General features: G+C 49.5%; 1 protein-coding gene and 1 pseudogene across 2 annotated transcripts; one reads left to right on the forward strand and one right to left on the reverse strand.

Annotated features, from left to right (window-relative positions):
- The first annotated feature begins 2,421 nt into the window (after nt 1-2,421).
- On the forward strand, nt 2,422-4,074 carry LOC128594422 (heterogeneous nuclear ribonucleoprotein H3-like; annotated as a pseudogene). The gene has a single exon (XR_008382556.1). The product of XR_008382556.1 is annotated as a heterogeneous nuclear ribonucleoprotein H3-like (transcript).
- Nucleotides 4,075-4,186: 112 nt separating this feature from the next.
- SERPINA5 (serpin family A member 5) lies at nt 4,187-14,831 on the reverse strand. The gene is made up of 5 exons (XM_053603223.1): nt 14,712-14,831; nt 7,895-8,530; nt 5,747-6,017; nt 5,337-5,484; nt 4,187-4,496 (listed from the first exon to the last, which is right to left on the reverse strand). The coding sequence occupies exons 2-5, from the start codon at nt 8,511-8,513 to the stop codon at nt 4,308-4,310; spliced, it is 1,227 nt and encodes a 408-aa protein (XP_053459198.1). The 5' UTR covers nt 8,514-8,530; nt 14,712-14,831; the 3' UTR covers nt 4,187-4,307.
- Nucleotides 14,832-21,862: the final 7,031 nt, after the last annotated feature.

Consider the following 21,862-nt stretch of genomic DNA (forward strand, 5'->3'; position numbering starts at 1 on the left):
AGCAAACCAGTGTTTGTTGCCTAAGCCACACATTGCGATGCCTTGTTACAACAGCCCTGGCAGGGTCACACAGTGGTTAAGCATGAGGGGACCAGGGGCACATCATACCCCTGTGTTCAAGTGTCCTACAGCTAGTGGGGATGTCAATCTGTGGATGGGTGTGAGCGCCCCTAGAGGCTTGAGTGGAGCATCTACTGATGTGCAGGTGGGAGAATCCATGTGGTTAAGAGGTCCTGGGGACACTCAGAGTGTGACATGGGCAGCTTCATGTCCAGGACTCCTATCACTGAGCCCCAACACAATCACCTCCATCCTCTTGTTATCTTTCAGAAGGAAAGATGTTGGTCCAGACCGATGTCTCCATGTTCCTCCCCAAGACCCTCCCTCTGCCTGGAAGTCCCGTACCCATTCCCAGGTCTGATGTCTGGTGAAGTCCTTCTCATTCTTCAAAGCCAGCCACAGAAGTGTTCCTAAGCCCTCAAAAGTTCATCGTCTGTCAGTCTCTCTCTGAGCTCCTTTACCATTCGATGTACTGAAGCTCATGTGACAACTGAGTTAAACAGCCTGCCCTAACCCCAGCATGGTGCTTTGACCCATGACGTGCTGCAGAAGCTACCCTGGAGCCCACCCTGGTCCTGCACACAGTGGCTGCTCTGTGACTGTTTGCCCAGCAAACTTTAGACAGCCCTGGACCTTAGCCTTATATATGACACACAGACCAGGCTTCCCCCTGACCTTGGACTGGCTGGGTAAACAGCAAGAGGAGCATTTGCCAAGACAGACTAGGCATGATGCAAGGGAAAAACACACTGGAGAGGAGGGTGAGCAGATCCCATTCTGAAGAGCTGCCCTGAGCCCAGTCATAAATGCAGATGAGCCATCCGGGTCTGGTTGCAGCCACCTGCCCCACCACCGGCTCACACGTGTGCCTGCTGGGCTTTCAGAGCCTGAGCCCCTCACTGTCACCAGCTGTGGGACCGTGGGCAAGTATGTGTGCTCTCCTTGGTATAATGGGGACAGCAAATAGATCATGCTGGATTGTCCAGTGATGAAACAAAAAATGCAAAGTGGCAGGGGCTGGCTCAGAGTAGGTGCTCAGTACTTGGAGCTGGTCAGAGCTTGGGGTTCTGACCTAGTTACCTCTCACAGCACTCATCTGTGATACAGTCCAGACTCTGGGACCACATGGTGGGCACAGCCTTGTGGAAAGCACACTAAGAACTTTTAGGGGGGGGGGTGCAGAGACTTGGGCTTGAGAGAGCAGCTAATGAGGGGACAGCCTGAGTGAAGGAGGGTTCACTCCTATACTCATTCATCAATTCCTGAAAGTGTCTGATCCCCTTTATTTCACAGACAAGGAGACACATTGGGCTTGGTAGAGGCAGGGAGGGAACTTCCTGGTTCTGAGGGGAGCTAGTGGCTGATATGACCCTGAACCAGGCCTTCTGCTTCCTACTCATCTCTCTGCAGCAGAACTCAGGGCTGAGCACGTGCTCTGGGGTCACGTTCCACTGACTTGCATGCAGCAAACCCTGGCTCCACCACTCATGAGCTGTGTGACTGGTAAGCCATGTAACCTCTCAAGCCTCACCTTTCCCATCTGTAAAATGGGGCTGATAGAGTTGCCTTAACTCAGAAGAGTATTGTGGGGGGTAAATGTGGCCATCCAGGGGAAGTGCTCAGCACCCAGCCTAGAACATGCTTAGCTATCAATGTCTTCATCCCAGACGTGCCTCCATACAGAGAATGTTACCCAGTGTTTGTAAAATGCTTTATCGTTATTGCTGACATAAAATTCAAAAAGTTAGTAATTAGTGTCTCCAAGTGATACTCTACTGTTTGCAACAAGATTCAATTTCTCCAGCCCCAGCCAGGCCCATAAGATTATAACTTTATCGCTCTCCTATCCCCCCAAGCCAGTAGCTCAGCTGCGCAGCTCCCTTAGCGGTTGCTGCCACCTGAGACGGTTGGACTAGCCATTGTGGTGAGCGCTACAGGAGGCGAACGACTTCTCCCACTTCACAACCGGACTCGCGAGCACCAGAGTTGGTGTTACTATTGCCTGACAGGGTATCTAAAGTAAAAGGGGCATTTAAATCAAACGGTATTGAGATGGATTGGGGTAAGAAACATAATAGTCCAGGGGCGGCGCCTGTGGCTCAGTGAGTAGGGCGCTGGCCCCATATTCTGAGGGTGGAGGGTTCAAACCCAGCCCCGGCCAAACTGCAACAAAAAAATAGCTGGGCGTTGTGGCGGGCGCCTTTAGTCCCAGCTGCTCGGGAGGCTGAGGCAAGAGAATCGCGTAAGCCCAAGAGCTGGAGGTTGCTGTGAGCCGTGTGACGCCACAGCACTCTACCGAAGGCGGTAAAGTGAGATTCTGTCTCTACAAAAAAAAAAAAAACATAATGGTCCAAATGGCCATAATGATGGGACAGTACAACTTCAAGGACTACCATTTGGTTATAGCAAAGAGGAAATAGTTCAGTTCTTTCAAGGGTTGGAAATCGTGCCAAATAGGATAACATTGACGATGGACTACCAGGGGAGAAGCACAGGGGAGACCTTCGTGCAGTTTGCTTCAAAGGAGATAGCAGAAAATGCTCTGGGGAAACACAAGGAAAGAACAGGGCACAGGTATATGGAGATCTTCAGAAGTAGCAGGAGGGAAATCAAAGGATTTTGTGATCCACCAAGAAGATTGCTGGGACAGTGACCGGGACCGTATGATAGACCAATAGGAGGAAGAGGGGGTTATTATGGAGCTGGGCGTGGAGGCTATGGAGGTTTTGATGACTATGGTGGCTATAATAATTATGGCTATGGCAATGACGGCTTTGATGGCAGAATGAGAGATGGAAGAGGTAGGGGAGGACATGGCCATGGTGGTGCCGGTGATGCAAGTTCAGGGTTTCATGGTGGTCATGTTGTACATATGAGAGGGTTACCTTTTTGTGCAACTGAAAATGATATTGCTAATTTCTGCTCACCACTAAATCCAATACGAGTTCATATTGATATTGGAGTTGATGGCAGAGCAACAGGAGAAGCAGATGGAGAGTTTGTGACACATGAAGATGCAGTAGCTGCCATGTCTAAAGATAAAATAACATGCCACATTGATACATTGAACTCTTCTTGAAGTCCACTCCTGGAGGTGGCTCTGGAATGGGAGGTTCTGCAATGGGAGGCTACGGCAGAGATGGAATGGGGTGGTTACGGATCTGTTGGAAGAATGGGAATGGGGAACAATTATAGTGGAGGATATGGTACTCCTGATGGCTTGGGTGGTTATGGCCATGGTGGTGGAGGCAGTGGAGGTTACTAAGGGCAAGGTGGCATGAGCGGAGGTGGATGGCGTGGCATGTACTGAAAACAGAAGCATCAACACACAAGTCCTGACAACAGCATCTGGTCTACTAGACTTTCTTACAGATTTAATTTCTTTTGTATTTTAAGAACTTTATGATGATTAAAGGAATGTGTTTTCAAAATATTATTTGGTAAAGCAACAGATTGTGATGGGGAAATCTGTTTTCTGTAGATTTTACTTGTTGCATACTTTGACTTAAATAAATTTTTATATTAAAAAAAAGATTATAACTTTATCCACAATGTGATGAGTTCCTGCACTGGGCCGCTTCCACTCTAATGTCCAGCATTTTTTCTTAAAGGATAAATGGCACTCGAATGTATTGAAAACAGCTATAAATGGCAGAATACCCCCTGGCCTTTGTGTATGATTTCCAGGGTCTTTGGATTGGATCTTTGCCCTGATCCTTCATTGTATTATATATGTGGGGAAACTGAAGTCTAGAGGGGGACAGCATCACCCAGTGTCACAGAACTGGGACAGTATCTCCTATTCCAGACTTTCACTCCAGTGTTTTTCCAAACCAAGATGAACTGACATTTATTGTTGACAGGAGGCTTGGACATGTGCTTACCGGTGGCCCTCATCTTCTAGAACAATCCTCCTACAGGGTTTTGTGACACTGGGATGGGCATCAAAGATGTGTAGACTTTGGGCCTCTTTCTGCCAATGTTATGCTGTGTGAGTTTGGGTGAGTCAACCAGCTTCTCTGGGCCTCAGGACTAATGTCCACTGATGAAAAGGGAGGACAAGACTGAGTGTTCTGCAAGGTTCACCAAGGCGATTGTCTTGCAATTGTGTGAGACGAAGCAATCATCAGTGTATCAATCTTTTTATTGTTATTCATGTTGCCTTGCTCGATACTAGCTACCAGCGGACAGATGGGCCATACCAGCTCCCACTGTGGATGCCTGTGGATTTCAGGAGAAGGCCCACTTCAGGGGTGGGTGACTTTGCCAAGGAAGATCATGTTCTTCCTGTTTTCCACAATGGACATCAGAAAAGGCCTGTTGAACACTACCCTTTGAGAGCTCAGTCGGGCAGACCTGAACGTAAAGACCATCCCCGTGGCTGCAGCTGCTTTGGTTCCCGATTCATCCACCTCCACCATGGCTTTGTGGACCATCTGCGGAGGGAACACCAAGCGTCACCTAGCTGCTGGGGACTGGGAGAAACCATCACAGCAGACAGCAAATTTTCTGCCTGTGGGCATCACCATCAATGGTGGCTTCATTTAACTGAGCCAGGGAGCAGGTGGGAAATGGAAGAATTGAGAAGCTACTCTGCACCAAGCACTGGGCTGGAAAGTGACTGCACATGTGTCTCTCATTGAATTCTTGTGACTTCTCAGAGTGAGGTTACCTTCCAACTTTATAGAGGAGAGAAAGGAGGCTCAGAGACTCAAGTGTATGTTGGACATCATACAGCCAGTAAGTGAAGGGGCTAGCACTGGAATCTTAGTTTGATTGCTTAAAACAGGACTCTTTAACCTAAGGCATGGTGATGGATATGGCTTCCCATAGCATGAAGAAGAATAAGATACAAGGTGAGGCTTGGTGCCCATAGCTCAGCTGTTAGGGCGCTGGCCACTTGCACTGGGGCTTCTGGGTTTGGATCTGGCCCAAGCCTGCTAAACAAACAAACAAACAAATAAAAAATAGCCAGGTGTTGTGGCGGGTGCCTGTAGTCCCAGGTACAAGGGAGGCTGAGGCAAGAGAATCGCTTAAGCCCAAGAGTTTGAGCTTGCTGTGAACTGTGACGCCATGGTACTCTACCGAGGGTGACATAGTGAGACTCTGTCTCTAAATAAATAAATAAATAAGGTGAAACCTTTGCTTCTTGAGGGAAAAGAGGAAAGAGGGAGAGACAGAGACAGAGAGAGATGCAGAGACAGAGAGACAGAGAGAGAGAATAGAATAGAATAGAATGGCTCCGAAAGCAGAAGCTCCAGATCTTTTGGACCCACCTCGGACACCAGGATGTTGGAGTAATTGCTGATACCAGACAGGTCAGCACGGGAGGTGAAGACCTCACTGATCCCCAACCTGGGGAGAACTTTCTCCAGCTGATAGGAGCCCTCAATGGAGAACCTGGGAAGGTAAAGATCGAGCTCCCTGGAAAGAGAAAAGGACCTTCCTTAGTTCAGTGGCTCACTGAACTCACATGGACATTGGCTGTCCCCAGAGGTCACTGCACATTCTGATACCACCCTAGGAAACCCAGCGTCTAGCCCTTGTACCTCTAGCTGGGCTTAGAGGCAGCTCCCTGGCTAGGTGAATACTTCCCATCACAGTTGGGCTGGATGGCCCTTGGGGGAGCATGCATCTCCCTGGGGGGATGTAGGATTAGGGTGGCCCTGGAGTGGCCCAAGAGTACCTCTTCATGAACATTTTAAACCACTTCTTCAGCGTTTTCTCGCTTAGTCCATTCTCCACCTGTTCCATCTTTCCCTCACTGGGGAGAATGAACAAAGCAGTAGCATTGCCTTGGTAGGGGACTCCCACCACCCTGCAGGAGAGGTTTTGGTCCAGGAGATAGTAATACTGGTCCTCGTTGTTCATCATGGGCACGCGCACCACTGTCTCTGGGGTCACGTGGAAGTCCTGCTCTTGGGTGCTTTTGTGGCTGAAGCTTATCTCCCACTTAGCTAAAGACGAAAATGGGGAGAAAAATGGAAGGGAACTTAGTGTAAGAATTAGAAATTCTCGGCTGTAAATGGAGTGGAGAGAGAAAATGTGGTCAACAGAGATCATCTTCTTTATGGCAGCCTCAGTAGCTATGATTGCTGAACCCCTTGGATATAAACGCAAACCTCTTTATCACTTTGGGGACAGACTTAGACTTTTTTGAGGCCTTTCTTTCCACATCTGCAAAACAAGGAGACTGGTCTTTAAGAGGCCCTGGACTTCTTAAGTCTTTAATATTCTCTTTAATATTACTCAAGGCCAAATATCCAAGTGAAGAGGATAAAAAATATGGCTGGTTGAGAATGCTACCTGATGTCTGGGTGAGTGATTCTGTTTTTCACTCATTTCCCAATGTTAGATTTTGATCTAAGTTTAGGAGAGAGATTTATTAGGATCCTGGAATTGTGTGATTTTTTTTCTCCCCTTGGGAAGTCTTCAACTATGCTTCCTGCTCCGGCTGCTTCCTAAGGGAATTTCTGGACAAAGTGCTAAGTGATTGTTTCTGACTTTTTTAGTTATCAAAGGTAGATTCCACCCTACCCTTCCTTGCTTAGCTTATTTCACAGTTCTGCAGCCTGGTGTGATGAGGACAGCCCTGGACGAGGGGACAAGAAATCTTAGCATCTGAGCTTGATACTCACTGCCATAGTCTGTCTGAATGTTTGTGGCCCCTCAAAATTCATATGTTGAAGCCTAACTCCCCAAACGATGGTATTAGGAGGTGGGCCTTCGGGAGATGAGTAGGTCAGGGGGGTAGAGCCCTCATGAATGAGATCTGTGCCTTACAAAAGACCGCACAGAGCTGCCTTGCTCCTTCTACCAAGGGAGGACACGAGGGCACTGTAAGAAGGCACCATTTATGAACCACGAAATGAGCTCTCACTACACACCAAATCTGCGGTGCCTTAATCTTGGATTTCCCAGCTTCCAGAACTGCAAGAAGTGAATTTCTGTTGTTTATAAGCCACTTGGTTTATGCTTTTTGGTATAGCAGCCCTTGGGAGGCGCCTGTGGCTCAAGGAGTAGGGCGCCGGCCCCAGATGCCAGAGGTGGCGGGTTCAAACCCAGCCTCGGCCAAAAACTGCAAAAAAAAAAAAAAAGGTTGCTGCTGGAAATGGAATCATTGGCAACAGTGTTTGGTATAGCAGCCCTAACGCTCTAAGGGACTATCTGTGGCCATGGGAAGGGGGTATTAGCAATGTAACTCCTTCCCCTTTCCTCCCCTCCCTTTCACTCTCCCACCCTACCTTTCTCCCCTTCCTGTCCTCAGACAGGCCCCATCCAGGGCATGGTGGGGTTCAGTATGGAAGGAAAAACAGGAGCAGGGAAGTTTACAAGCAATGTCAGGGACATAAAGACTGGAAGGCCAGCTCTGGCCAAAGGGGAGGAAGAAGACTCTTTAGAGGAACAGGTCCTCGTCTGGGTAAGTCTTGGCTCCCAGGAGGGTGAAGAGGCTGGAATCTGGGTGGGAGGGGGTGATGTCCTCTATGCCCTTCTGAGGTCCATATCCTGCTCTGAGTGGCTGTGGTGTTGGTGTCTTTCGCATGGTGGCCATGAGGGACTCATGCTTCACAACCTGTGTGGAAGCGACAGCCTCAGGTCTCTCTGGGGCCTGGAGACAGGATTCAGCCTCTTCCCAGGGGAGGAAGCAGTGACCTGTGTCCCCCAGCAGCAAGGCACCCCCCTCTCCTATGACTGCTTGCTGGCTTTATGTTTGTCAACTGGCACCATAAAGGACTAAATCTATTGCCACTCCTTTATGTGAGAGAATTGGGTACTGTTTGACAAAAGCAGCAGAAAAGAGAGAGAATGTCAGGTGGGAGTCCAAGGGCCTTACCTTTAAAGAAAATATAATTCACCATAACCATGATTGCGGTACTGTCGAGGTTCTGGATCAAATCCACAATCTTGCCCTTAGTTTGCTTTACCACATAATCGTTGATCTGCTTCTGGGCCCCTGCTGGGTCCTCAAAGTTAGTGGAGAAAACGTCTGCCAGGTACAGTGTCTTTGTGGCACTCAGGAAGGCATCCTGAATGTCCACCAAGGGGTGAGTGAATAGGGCGTTGCCAATACTCAGCTGGGAGGTGTCTCTGGGCTGGTTGAGCTCCTGTAGCATCTGCTGGAAGGCTCTGTGCATCTCCTCCTCCAGGCTCTCCTGGGGCTTGAGGCCCAGGGCCTCCAGGATCTGCATCTTTGTGCTGGACCGTGCTCCTAGGGAGAGCATGGCCAGGCTGGTGCAGATGCTCAGAGGGGAGAAGAAGATGTTCTGCCCAGGGGAAGCAGAGGCCAAAGCCCTATAGAGGTCAAAGGTGAAATCCCTGCCACTGGGGGCCGCCGTGGGACCTGTGGGGAGCTCCCTGACCTTCTTCCTCATCTCACGAGAGTGATGGTGGCGGCGGAGGGTGGCAGCCTCAGGGCTGAGGAGCAGCAGGCCCAAGAGGAGGAAGAGCTGCATGATGACTTCCCTTTGTCCTGGAAGGAAGAGAGCGTGCTCTCAGAGAGGGGACGGGGCCAGTGCCACTTCCCAGGGCTGGGAGGGAGGCGGATGATGGAGAGGGGTGTGTAGAGGGGCTGGCACTCCAGAGAGATGTCACTGCCTAACACCAAACATGTAGGGTACAGTTTACTGGGCCTCAAAGAGAAGCAGTGGCACCTGTGGGGCTGGGAGTTGGGATGTGTGGGACATGGACATCTCACAGTGGGGAGAGGAAGGAGGAGTCAGGGGCCCAGCCACCAGAGCAATAATCCTCTGCTCATCCATGCTAAGGCATGGGGTGGGGACAGATGGTGGGGGAGAGGGTTCCTGTCTTCTGCCTTGTCAGCCATCTCGAAAATGTCCAGGGACTATAGGCCATTTCCATACATGGTCTCCTGCCTTCACTTTGGTGTCCAGAATGTGGCAAGGCCTCATGGTCCTTCTGTGTACTCAGACCAGCTACCCCACCCCAACCCCCCCGGCCACTTGGCACTGCTGGATTTATCCCATTCATTCAGCAAACAGAGTGAACATCACCCTGCAGCAGGCAGGGTACCAGGATACTCATCAATCCCCTTCCGCAGCGGGCTGCTCCTAGCCACACTGTTTCCCCCAGAGACCTCTTTCCTTCCAAGGAAATTCTGCTCTCCTAATGTAAGTATCCCAACTTTTCTCCCCTTCTGTTATGGGCTGCGTTGTTAACCCCCTCAAAGGTCATAGGCTGCAGTTATATAACTCCCGATACTTCATAATGTGATTGCATTTGGAAATAGGGCCTTTAAAGAGGTGATTAAGTTAAAATGAGGTCACTAGAATGAGCCCTAATCCCATATGGCTATGTCCTTACACAAAAAAGAGGAGGCTGAGTGTGGTGGCTTACACCTGTAATCCCAGCACTTTGAGAGGCTAAGGCAGGAGGATCACTCTAGGCCTAGAGTTTGAGACTAGCTTGAGCAAGAGTGAGGCCCCTCCATCTCTACTAAAATTAGGAAAACTTGCCAGGTGTGGTGGCAGGCACCTGTAGTCCCAACTACTCAGGAGGCTGAGACAGGAGGATCACTTGAGCCCAGGAGTTTAAGGTGGCCGTGAGCTAGGCTGATGCCACTGTGCTCTAGCTGGAGCAACAGAGGGTAACCTTGTCTCAAAAAAAAAAAAAAAAAAAAAGGGAAGGTCAGAATACAGACATGTACAGAGAGAAACCAAGTAAACACACAGCAAGAAGACATCAAGCCAAGGAGAGCAAGCTCAGAAGGAGCCAAGCCCGCTGACACCTTAACCTCAGCCCCTCAGCCTCCAGGAGAATAAGAAAAGCCATTTCTGTTGAGTAAGCCCCATCTGCAGTACTTTGTTATGGCAGCCCAAGCCAATCAAGACCACTCTTCTCTTCAACTTGTAGACAAAGACACTCTTGCCCTTTGTCTCTGTGGGGCTTACTGTGCAGGCCTTTGTAGGGTCCTCCATCCCTCCTGCCATGGACCTTCACTTCTCCCCTCCCTCCTCCCTCTACTTCACCCAGGAACATTTGTGGTGACCATGCTAGTGCCTTCTGGCTACAGGCAGGTGTCTTCCCTCCATAGCCAGGAAGAGCCAACTCTGGAGCTGGCTGCCTGGGTCTGAATCTCAGGCCTGCTGTGTCCTCATAGTGTGATTTTGAGTGTGTCAGCTACACCCTGAGCCACTACTCCCCACCTGTAGGATGGAGTTAACAACAGCACCTCCACCATGATGTGCTTGGGGAGCACATGTTGTGGAAGTGTGAGTCATGGGTGTGGAAGTGTCTGGCCAAAGCCCCACCTGAGACCCCCATTTCCTCAGCTGTCCCGTGAGGCACATGCTTTCTACACACACACTCTCATGGGAGCCTGGCAGCAGCCCAGCCAGCTAATTCCAAGCTGCAGAGTGAATCCTCTCCCACTGGCTTCTCCCTCCCAAATGTCATCAGGTCTCCCATACCTGGGCAAGCAAGGACAGCCTGCCATATCATACATGACCAAACAAACCAGATCCCAAAGGGCCCCAAACAGCTGCGTGGGAAATTGCCTGCATAGTGGTCGTTGGGCTTGGGAGTAGGGTGGACCTGGGCCACAGGCCCGTCTTTGTCTGAGTGAAGTCAAGTAGCTCAGGCAGGTCACCCTCACCAACCCTGCCCTCCAAATTGCACCGTGAGCTCCAAGAAGGTGGCTAATTTCCAATGTTCTGCCTGCAGAACATGGAGCTACCCAGGATCAAAGCCAAGGGCCTCAGAAGTCAGGTGTGGTACCTGCAGCCCCTGTTAGGTGCGGTGTGGTCTTGACACATCTGCTCTTTCCGCCTTTCACCCACATGGAAGATAGATTCTATTACTATTCCATGTCACAGATGGGCACTTTGAGGTTCAGGGAGATTGAGTCACCTGCTAATAGTAGCAAAGCTTGGACTCAGACCAAGGTCTGAGCCCCCATCCCACTCTGAACAGCCACAGCATTTGGCTTCTGCAGATCCCTGCCTCCTCCGTCCCTCTGTCATATCTTCTGTTTTGGTGATCCAGGACTCAGCAGCCAAGAATAGCCCCAAATCGGCAGATAACTAAGAAGACTCATTTGGGCTCAAGGCTGATACTCCTCTGTCTGTTCCCAGCCTGAAAATTGCCTTTTGGAGATCTCTGAAGGACGTGGGTGGGTGGTTTAATCTCTGTCTCCTCTAAACTAGTCTATTTTCCAGCACAATATGTTCCCTCCTGCCAAGTGTTAGACCCATTCATGTATCAAAATGCTGCTAAAGAAACAATTCAGCTCAACCTCCTACAGATTCACTTTGAGCTGATAATTACCCTAAAAGAAAGGCTTTCAGAGAATAGCTGCTGAGGCAGGGAATTTCCTTCTTGGAGATTGCCCAGGGGCAGCTAACTAGGGGCAGCTGGCCAGATCCCCTGGGTAGGCCCCTGCCACTTTCTGGGCCTCAGTGTCTTCATCAGCAGCACCCGATCTGCCACTGTGCTGTGGCCAGCAGTTTTCCACCACCCCAGCTGCTTCTCCCAGAGTCGACTGAGTCTCCCTGGAGAGCAGGGTCTGTTTGCAGAGGGCGGCGGGTTCACTCAGCCTCCCCTAGCCTGCAGGTTTGGGATCCAGAAATCTCGCTCCATACGGGCCTACTCTCTTTTTTTCAATTTTTTATCAAAACCACTATCTAGGACCTATTAAAGACTATAAAATATTAATGCATTTACCAAAGTAAAATATTCCTACATTTTCATTGAAACTAAGCATTGATTAGCCCCATTTTATAGATGAAAAACTGGGGCTAAGTGAAACAGAATAGCCTGTTCCAGCCAGGGAGCCGTGGAACCAGGATTACAACCCAGGTTCCCCTGACTGCATGTGCTGCCTGTTGGCCCCCTTTTCTGGCTTTGAGGAGTGACACCCTTTCCTCCTGGCCTCCCCCTCCTAGTGTGTATCCCTAGGCCTCTCCCAAGCTGTCCACTTGCATTAGTTCATTTATCCTCCTCCAAAGCAATATGGAATTGGAATCATTATCTGCATTGTATGAAGAGGAAACAGGGTAAGAGCGGTCCCTCTGATAGGCAGCAGAGGCCTCGCCTGCGTGTCTCAGGTTTCTTAGTCTCCAGGTTTCCTAATTTCAAAGCCTGGGCTTTGTCATCACATTATTGGACCTCTGGTGGAAAGTTTTTTGTCACCTCCAAGCCAGGGGTGAGCCTGCTCCAGGGCCAAGGTTCCTCCTACTCCTCAGATTAGCCCCCACTGAATGCTGGAGAGCTGGCCCGGCTGCCCCTCTCCAGGGCCCTGACATTAGTGTTTTATCAGAGGGAAGAAAGAAGCTCAATCAAGTTTATCTGTCATCTCAGGCTAAGATCTCTTGAGATGGCAGGAGCAGGGATGGAGTGGGCAGGCCCTGGTCAGTCCTCTGAATGGCCTCTACCATCTGCACAACCCGCCTCTGTTGGCTTATATTCCTAGTGCTGGGTAGAGAAGTTCTGCTCAGGCTGACTTTGGGCTCAGCTGTGGCAAGTGTGCAGGTAAGGAGTGCCTGTCCAATATCTACTAATTGCAAGGAAGGTGTGTGAGCCCTAGAGCCTAGGCAGAGAGGGAAAGACAAAGCCACATTTTGCTCTGCATCCTGAAGGCCTGGGAGCAGAGCTTCCTGGGAGAAGTAACCTTGACCTCGTTTCTTGCCTGCACCACGTCAGCAAGGCTTGGTAGGTTCTACCTCAAAACAGGTCTTAAATCTGCTGCCTTTCCCTCACTTTCCAGTCATGGAACCTGCCCCTCTCCATCGCTCACCTGGACTACCCAGTGGCTTCTTTCTTTTTTGCCTGATGGGTCATTCTATATAGCGTATAAAGGAATCTCCTTCAATTTTGAACATAGTCACAACATCCCCAGCATTTGGGGTAAAATCTAATCCTGATTTGTGCTCTAACCCAGAGGCCTCATGTGACCTGGCTCTGGCCAGCTGCACCTGGACCCACTCTGCCCTCTGTTGCATGAGGCCCCCAGGCTCACTCTTCTTTTCCTAATTCCTCAAACACACCAGGCTCTGTCCCTCCCACCCCCTGGACTTTGCATATTCTGCTATCTCTCCTGATCCTTTCCTGACCTTTCTAATGCCTACTTCTCAGGTCCCTGCTTACAGGTCACTTCTTTGTGATACCCTAGCATGCTGGGCTTTCTCGCTTCCACCATTCTTCTCTACAGGACCCCCGGTTGTTTCTCTTAAAGGCCCATCAATTATCTATGTGCCACTGTTGATGACATCTTTCATTTTGGCCTGTGCCCCCATAGGGTATGTGCTCCTACCAGAGAGGACCCACATTTGTGCTATTCTCAGCTCCCAGACCTTGAGGTCGCAGGGAAAATGCTCCATAAGCCTTTGTGGGATGAAAGCATGCATGAATGAATGAATGAACAGACTCCTGCCTGTTCCTCTGCAATTGAGAGGTGTTAGACAAGCTGAACACAGAGCAATGGAAGCAGAGCCAGGCTGGGCATCCAGAATGAGTCCTCCCTGGCTCTGGGGCCCACTAGCCGGGTGACCTTGAATAATTCCTTCCCTGTCATTCAACTTCTGCTTGATTGAGGTATAACTGCCCTATAAAAAGCTATATGTAAGTACAAGGTCTGACAATTAAATTTGCAAACTCATCCTAGAAAAAGTACTACATACCTCATTGCTGAATTGTTATTATTCCTTCAAAGTACTCCCGGTAGCCATCTGGTGACCACAGTGATATTTAGCAGCAAGGTATGCAGCACTTTTTCTTGGATGAGTTCGGAAACTTAATTGCCTGACCTCATACGTAATAATGTCCACACCTTGCATTTGGAGATAACTCTACACCTGTGGACGCAGCACCACAATCAAGGCCATAACCAAGACCATCACCTCCAGACATCTCCATGCTTCAGTGTCCTGATTTGTGAGGGAGGATGTTGGCCCAGGGGAGCAGTTTCCCCTTTTATTGCTGCATTTCTTAAGATCTCCATCCTTAGAAAAACTGAAAGTTCCCCTCACTTTATTTCTAACTTTTGCTTATTTAGCAAACTGTCAAACATCTCCTTTGGCTCACAAGTAAGCCACCATGAGTATCCTGGGTGGCAGCCAGACACGAAGGGAAGCAGATTGTATTTGGTAATTTTTTCTGATTTCTAAAAGCCTGAGTCTCCAGGCACTTGCTGCCATTTACTGACCACCTCCTGTCTAGCAGACGTTTTGTCCCCGCTGCCTTAGTTCAGAGTTTCTCCACCTTGGCCCTCCTGACACTCTGAGCATGATCCTGCTTTGCAGCAGGGCTGTCCAGTGCACTGGAGATGTTTAACAGCACCCACTAGATGCCAATAGCCCCCCTCCAGCGTCTCCGCAGACATGACCAGATGTGCCTGGGTGAGAGCCACCACTGTCTTTAATCTTTTTCAGAAGCTGTGATAATTTCCACCTTACCTATATGGACACTGAAGCTCAGCCAGATTTAGTGTCCGGCCGAAGGTCACGTAGCTGGGAAACTCATCTCAGCTGCCTCCAGGGCCCCTGCTCCGTCTCAGACACTGTAGAGCCTTTTCTTACACTCTGGGACTGCTCCAGAACTTTGAAGCCCTTCACACCCCATAACTTTAGAGTCCACCCTCACTTTTCCTTGAATACCCTCAAGCCCCTGGGACCTCCCGTTGCAGGGTCTGTACTTACTCTGTCCTGTGGCCAAGCGTGCACACAGTGGAGGTGGCAGTCTGTCAGGCTCAGAAAAGGGCAGAAGGCTGGCTGGCTGCAGTCACTTTTGTCACTGACCACCCTGTCTCCACCCCTCCCTGGCCCCACCCCGGCCAGCCCTTTCCTGTCCTGGCAACTTCCAGCCAGCAGGCGGGCTGCAGGCAAAGCTGCCTGAGCCAGAGCTCAGAGCACACCACCCACAAACTGTCCCCCCAAACCTACATCTGCCACCCCCTGCTTGGAATGGCATTGGCAGTCCTGAGGACAGGCCAAAGAGGCCACCAGGCACTGTGTAAATTTATTTGTTTATAGTTTGGGAGGTTGGAAAGGGATATTTCTAGCAAACCCTCCCTTTTGCAAGGCTGGATTCCTGTGTTTTCTGCAGCCAATTTCCTGTAGATCCTTGTGAGGGCATGCTTGAGCCCGGGAGCTCCCCTACAGACTCCAGTGGTCAGATAATGGTAGAACTGAGAGGGATTGAGAGAATCTCACCATGGCCTAGAAGGGGGTCACTGTACCCAGTCCTATGATTGCACCAAAAACTGACTTGAGGCTCAGAGTAATGAAGGGAATTTTCAAAGTCATGCAACAGATTAGGGGCAAAGCGGGGTTAGTACCCAAGTGGCTAACTCCAAGGCTAGTGCTTTTTGCTCAGAAAAAAAGGCTGTCTGTAGGATTTCTGTGGGCTCAGCTAGACTGTCCTTTTTTACCTTGAAGTTGGGGTTTCATAACTCAGTCCCACACTCTCAAGAGCAATTCCAAGGTGAAGGGGCTGGTTTAGGCCTTGCTATGTTTCTGAGGTCCCTGGGCCTGGGGCTTCTTAGCCCAGTGCATTGTGTGAGGCCTTAACCTCGGAAGGTCATGTGGCTGCAGATGAGGTTGGAGTTGGCAGAGCAGCAGAGGTAGTGCCTGGGGAAGCAACCTTGGTGTTCAGTGGGCCAGATCCCTCCACAACCTCTAGGACATTTCCCTTTCCTTCTTCGTGATTTTGGGGTCCAGTCATGGGGTCTTTGGATTTTGCCAGGGATGGTAAGTACTAGTATTTATTGACAGTTTAAAAGACACTACACGTTAAATCAAGTGCTTTATGTACAGCAAAGCACTTATGTTATAATCCTTACAACAGCCCTGTGAGGAAACGCTGATCTCCACCCCAACCTAGAGACCAGCATAATTACTACTGGGCACTGTGCTTTTGTTTTGTGCTTGGCATCCTCACAATTCATTCCCACTGAAAGGGTAAGAATGCCATCAGCCAAGGCCACACAGCTAAAGAGGAGAGATGCTAACAAGGCAAGGCTGGGTCCCTGCTGTCTAGGTTTTTCTTTCTTCCCATTTACACCGTGTGAGTAAAAGTGTCCTTTAACTCACTGACCTAGATGTTTCCAAAGTGTTTCTATAGGGTGGACATCGTATTGCATTCTAGCCATGGGCTGAATAATGAATGGAACCCGAATGATAGCCACATCCTAATACCCCAAACCTGTGACTATTACCTTCTACAAGAGGGACTTGTGATTAAATTAAAGGATGTGGAAATGATGAGATTGTCATGAACCATCCAGGTGGGTCCCAGTTGGAACCACAAGGACCCTTACAAGAAAGAGATGGGAGATTGGAGTCACAGGGTGGCACCAGTGTAATGATGTAAGCAGGAGGAGAAAAGACACAGTAATGTTCCTTGGCCAGAAGCCAAAGGGTGAGGAAGCTTCTAGAAACTGGAGAGGCCAGGAATAGATCCTCCCGTGGAGGCTCCACCACCTTGATTTCAGCCCAGTGATACCCATTTTGGATTTCTGGTCTCTATAACTGTAAAAAAATAAATTTGTGCTGCTCAAAACCACTAAGTTTGTGATAATATTTACAGCAACAATAGGGAACCAGTGCGACACCACACCTCAGTTCCTGATGAAGCTGCTTTGGGAGAGCGGGGATTAACCGAGATGCTGTGGGGCTTCTCCAATCTGTGGGTGCTGTTTGTGCTCCAGTTACCTCAAAGGAAAGATGTCACGTCAACTACTTTCCAAGCTGGCATTTTAAGGACCATCTTGAGAATTTAGGGAAGGTCTCAACTCTCCATTGCCACTCAGAAAGGACTTGGAATGAATTGGGACTGAGGCTGGTAGTTTTGAAGGGAGAGGATTGGAGGGTTCTCAGAAGCTTGGTCATCCAGTATGTTACTGTGCTTGGGCAAATATCACATGCAGGGTGGCTTCAGCAACAGAAGTTTATTTTCTCCTAGCTCTGGAGGCTGGAGGTCCAAGATCAGGGGTTGCTTTATGGTGAGGACGCTCATCCTGTTGTGAGCCTCCACTCTGCGTCTTCACGTGGCTTCTGTGAGTACACACACACACACACAGAAGGTTCTCTGGTTTCTCTTTCTCTTCTTAGACATTAATCTTATCAGGTTAGTGGCCCTGGCCCCATCCTTATGAACTCATTTAACTTTTTTTTTTTTTTTTGAGACAGAGTCTCACTGTGTTGCCCTGAGTAGAATGCATGGCATCACAGCTCACAGCAACCTCAAACTCTTGGGCTTAAGCGATTCTCTGGCCTCAGCCTCCCAAGTAGCTGGGACTACAGGGACCCACCACAACACCCAGCTATTTTTTTTTTTTTTATTGTTGGGGATTCATTGAGGGTACAATAAGCCAGGTTACACTGATTGCAATTGTTAGGTAAAGTTCCTCTTGCAATCATGTCTTCATGATTGCCCACTTCATGCCCCCATGAAGTGTGACACACACCAAGGCCCCACCCCCCTCCCTCCGTCCCTCTTTCTGCTTTTCCTCCCCCCTATAACCTTAATTGTCATTAATTGTCCTCATATCAAAATTGAGTACATAGGATTTATGCTTCTCCATTCTTGTGATGCTTTACTAAGAATAATGTCTTCCACGTCCATCCAGGTTAATACCAAGGATGTAATGTCTCCATTTTTTTTTAATAGCTGAATAGTATCCCATGGTATACATATACCACAGCTTGTTAATCCATTCCTGGGTTAATCCATTTAGGCTGTTTCCACATTTTGGCGATTGTAAATTGAGCTGCAAAAAACAGTCTAGTACAAGTGTCTTTATGATAAAAGGATTTTTTTCCTTCTGGGTAGATGCCCAATAATGGGATTGCAGGATCAAATGGGAGGTCTGGCTTGAGTGCTTTGAGGTTTCTCCATACTTCCTTCCAGAAAGGTTGTACTAGTTTGCAGTCCCACCAGCAGTGTAAAAGTGTTCCCTTCTCTCCACATCCACGCCAGCATCTGCAGTTTTGAGATTTTGTGATGTGGGCCATTCTCACTGGACACTCAGCTATTTTTTTTTTTGTTGCAGTTGTCATTGTTGTTTAGCAGGCCCAGGATGGGTTCGAACCCTCCTGCCTTGGTGTATGTGGCCAGTGCCCTAATCACTGAGCTACAGGCACCGAAACCTCATTTAACTTTAACTCCCTCCCTAACGGCCCTATCTCTGAATACAGTCACACTGGGGGTCAGGACTTCAGCACACAGATTTTAAAGAGACACAATTCAGTCCTTAATACCTCGGGTGAATGTACAGGGTGGGCCAGTGTGGCCAGAATATGGAAATTTCCTTCTGTGGAGCCTAGTAGTGGGTGGGAAGGGACCTGAGTGGGGACATGGTCTTTGAAAGAATGGCTGTTCCTGTGGTGCCTCACTCTGGTTAGAACAGGCATTCCTCTGCTTGGCCCCCAGCCTCCATGTCCTCTGCTCCCCAGCACTGGCTCTGGGCCTATCCTGGGGGAGTCGAGTGAGACCTGTTTAGGACCCTATGAGGTGCCACTAGGGCCAGCTGCCACTCCTGCTCTGAACTGAGGCCCTCATCTTGGTTACTAGTAGGATGGGCAACCATTCCAATTTGCCTGGGACCAAGGAATTTCCCAGGATGTGGGACATTCAGTGCTAAAACTGGCAAATACCCTGGCAAATTGGGATGAGTTGGTTACCCTAGTTACTAGGCTCTTGCTTCTTTCTGGGATCTAGTTCATGATCTAAGCCTTGTGTCTTAATAACTTTCTCACTTCCTCTGTCTTCTCTTCTCGGTATCTGTGGGGATGACACTCCAGTCTAAACCATCTGCTATGATCCTGCTATCAGCCAACATGCTTCCATCTGCCCATCACCTGCTTGCACGCCTGGGCCAGTACATACTAATACTTCCTCATTCTATTATATTTATCCTTCTTCCCTCCCTCTCTCCCACCCTTGCTTCCTTCCTTCCTTTTTTCCTTCCTTCTTTCCTGCCTTCCTGCCTTCAATCCATCTACCCAATATCAATGTTTACTGAGCACTAACCATGTTCTAGAAGATATCCTTGACCTCAAGAAGAGAGCTGTGCATCTCAATAGATGGGCTGAAGACAGAGCCCCAGTGCTCCGGCAGATACCTCCATGGTATAGACATGGTGTTCTCCTGGGGTTGGAGACAGGAGTGAAATAGTGTTTGGAAAAAGCTTTGTGAAGGTGGTAACCTTGGATCTGGGGTCTTGAAGTATACTGTCTAGGTATTTACCAGCCCTGGCTGAGTGCAGAGGGGTGAACAGACAGAAGAGCCCACAGCTGGTGGGAGGGGGAGAGCTGCATGTTGGCCCAGGCGAGCTGCAGGAGAAAGCAAAGCAGCAGAGAGAGACAGTGGGATGCCAAGAACCAGTCAGGGAAGAGGAGGAGATGGGGACTGAGAGAAGCCACATCCAAAACAGGTATGGAGGGCATTGGAAGTCCTGCTAGGGGTGAGGACAGGGATTGAACTTGATCCTGTAAAAGAGAGAGTCTCTTTGGCTGCCACATGCGTGGTCATGTGTAGTGAACAAGACAGGACAGAGTAGAACTACTGTGATGACCCAGGAAAGAGGTGATAAGGAGCCCAGACCCCAGCAGCAGGTGGGGGTGCAGTGGAGACATATTGAGGAAGGAAAGTGGACCGGAGGTGAGGTGAATGGTGGGTTTTGGAAACCCATATGGGGGATGAGGAGTTCAGTTTGGGACCCTGTGAGCTCAAGGGGCCTGGGCACTTGCTAGCAGAGATGACAGGCAGATAGGTGGAAGGGTTGGGAGACAGATTCGGGGGGCAAGAGCAGAGATGGGAATTAAAATGAAGGGAGCAGGGGAGGTTGGGGGTGTTCTGGGGGGAGGAGGAGATTGGAGGAGAGACTGCAGTAGAGAACACTGGGGACGCTTGGCAGCAAAGCCGAGCGGAGGAAGGCCAGCTCACAAAGGGAATGGGGAGGAGAGAGCCAGGGAAAGGCCAGGGGAGGGGGAAGAAGGTCAGTGTCCAGTGCAGCAGAACATTCGGGTACGATGAGGACAGTTGATGGTACACAGAGGCCACCAGGGAGATCTTCGTGTGGAGCTAGGAGCGGGAACCCAGGGCGGCAGTCTGGGAAGACAGGAGACAGTCAGGGAAGACTGCTCCTTGGCAGAGAAGGAGGAGATGGGGCAGAGGAGATGCGGATTGCAGGGAGGGATGTCACAGGTTTGCAGACATTTGGGAAGAAGCTTCAAGGGAGGCTGAAGGTGGTTATGAATGGAAGGCGGTCCCCCTGTGGCTGGAGTCCACAGGCTCCGGACAGTACATAGCTGTTTGTCAGGAAGGGAAACACTGCTCATATGAAACTGGAGGAAAAGAGGAGTATTGGTTACCCAGGGCTGCCATAACAACTGACCACAAACCAGGTGGCTTTAAAAAGAGGAATTTATCCTCTCAGGGGTTCTGGAGTCTAGAAATCTGAATCAGGGTACTGGCAGAGACACACCTCCTCAGAAAGCAAAAACATTAGTGGGTGGCTCTGAAGACCTGGCCATGTTGGCTGGCCCCGTATGAGCTGTCCCTCACCCCTGCTCAGCGGTGCAGCAACTGGTGAGCTGGCCAGGGATGCCAAGGGCTCTCTGCCACTGGTCTGACAGTGCAAGCTTCAATAACTTCAGTCTCGGTGGGCTTAGACTTGGGTAAAAGGTGCTTATGTCCTTTCCGGACCAAATGGTTAGCTTCCTGCCTACTTCTTCTTAAATTAGCCTTCTTCCAGAATGGCCATGAACCCAATCTTGGGACGAGGGAGATCAGGATAGATTTTTCTTTTCTTCCATTCACATCACAACAAAGAGTTCTATCCTCTAGATCAGGGGTCTTCAAACTGCGGCCCGCGGGCCACATGAGGCAGTGTGATTGTATTTGTTCCCATTTTGTTTTTTGACTTCAAAATAAGATATGTGCAGTGTGCATAGGAATTTGTTCATAGTTTTTTTTTTTTAAACTATAGTCCAGCCCTCCAACGGTCTGAGGGACAGTGAATTGGCCCCCTGTTTAAAAAGTTTGAGGACGCCTGCTCTAGATGGAGGTGGGTTTTCTCAGCCCACCGAGTGTTTATCACAATGCTAAACAGTGATGCCTTTAAATGGGGGCTCTTGCTGTTCCACCTGTCCCCACCGCTGTCTGCCTACTTTACCTGTTTGAGTGACCTTCCCAGCCCTGGCAGGCACACACAGTCATGACCCTTACCTTAAAGCACATAGTTGTGACAAAAGATGACATGAGAACCATAGTTAACATTTGTATAGCTCCAGTGATGAGCCACTGGTTTAAGGGCCTTCCATGTAGTAACTCATGGAATGCTCACAATAGGCTTGTGAATTAGGTATTATCATCTCCACTTTACAGGTGAGGGAACTGAGGCATGGAGAGGGGGCCCAACTCCCACACCCAGTGTTATGGGCTGAATTGTGTTTCTCTCCAAATTTATACGTCTGTTGAAGCCTCCAAGGCCCAATTACCTCAGAAAAGGGCCTTCTTTGGAAATAGAATCCCTGCAGGTGTCCTTAGTAAGATGAGTCATACTGGAGTGGACTGGGCCCTGGGTCCAGCATCACTGGTGTTCTTTAACAAGGGGACGTTTGGGAACACACAGACAGGCACACAGTGAGGATGCCACATGCAGATGAAGGTGATTGAGACTGAGGTGATGCTTCTACATTCATGGAATGCTAAAGATTGTCAGCAAACTCTCAGAAGCCAGGGGAGAGGCATAAAACAGATGCTTTCTCATAGCTCTTAGAAGGAACCAACAGCCTGATCTCAGATTTTGGCCTCCAGAACTGTGAGATAATACACGTTTCTGTTG

This window comes from Nycticebus coucang, chromosome 9 (assembly GCF_027406575.1).
Source record: "Nycticebus coucang isolate mNycCou1 chromosome 9, mNycCou1.pri, whole genome shotgun sequence".
NCBI lineage: Eukaryota > Metazoa > Chordata > Mammalia > Primates > Lorisidae > Nycticebus > Nycticebus coucang.

Excerpts from the sequence above, each read along its gene's own strand:
- SERPINA5 (XM_053603223.1), bottom strand. The coding sequence starts at position 8,513 with ATGCAGCTCTTCCTCCTCTTGGGCCTGCTGCTCCTCAGCCCTGAGGCT. Across the intron at positions 6,018-7,894 it reads GAATTATATTTTCTTTAAAG|CTAAGTGGGAGATAAGCTTC; the intron begins GTAAGGCCCTTG and ends TTTCGTCTTTAG. Across the intron at positions 5,485-5,746 it reads TTTAAAATGTTCATGAAGAG|GGAGCTCGATCTTTACCTTC; the intron begins GTACTCTTGGGC and ends TTCTCTTTCCAG.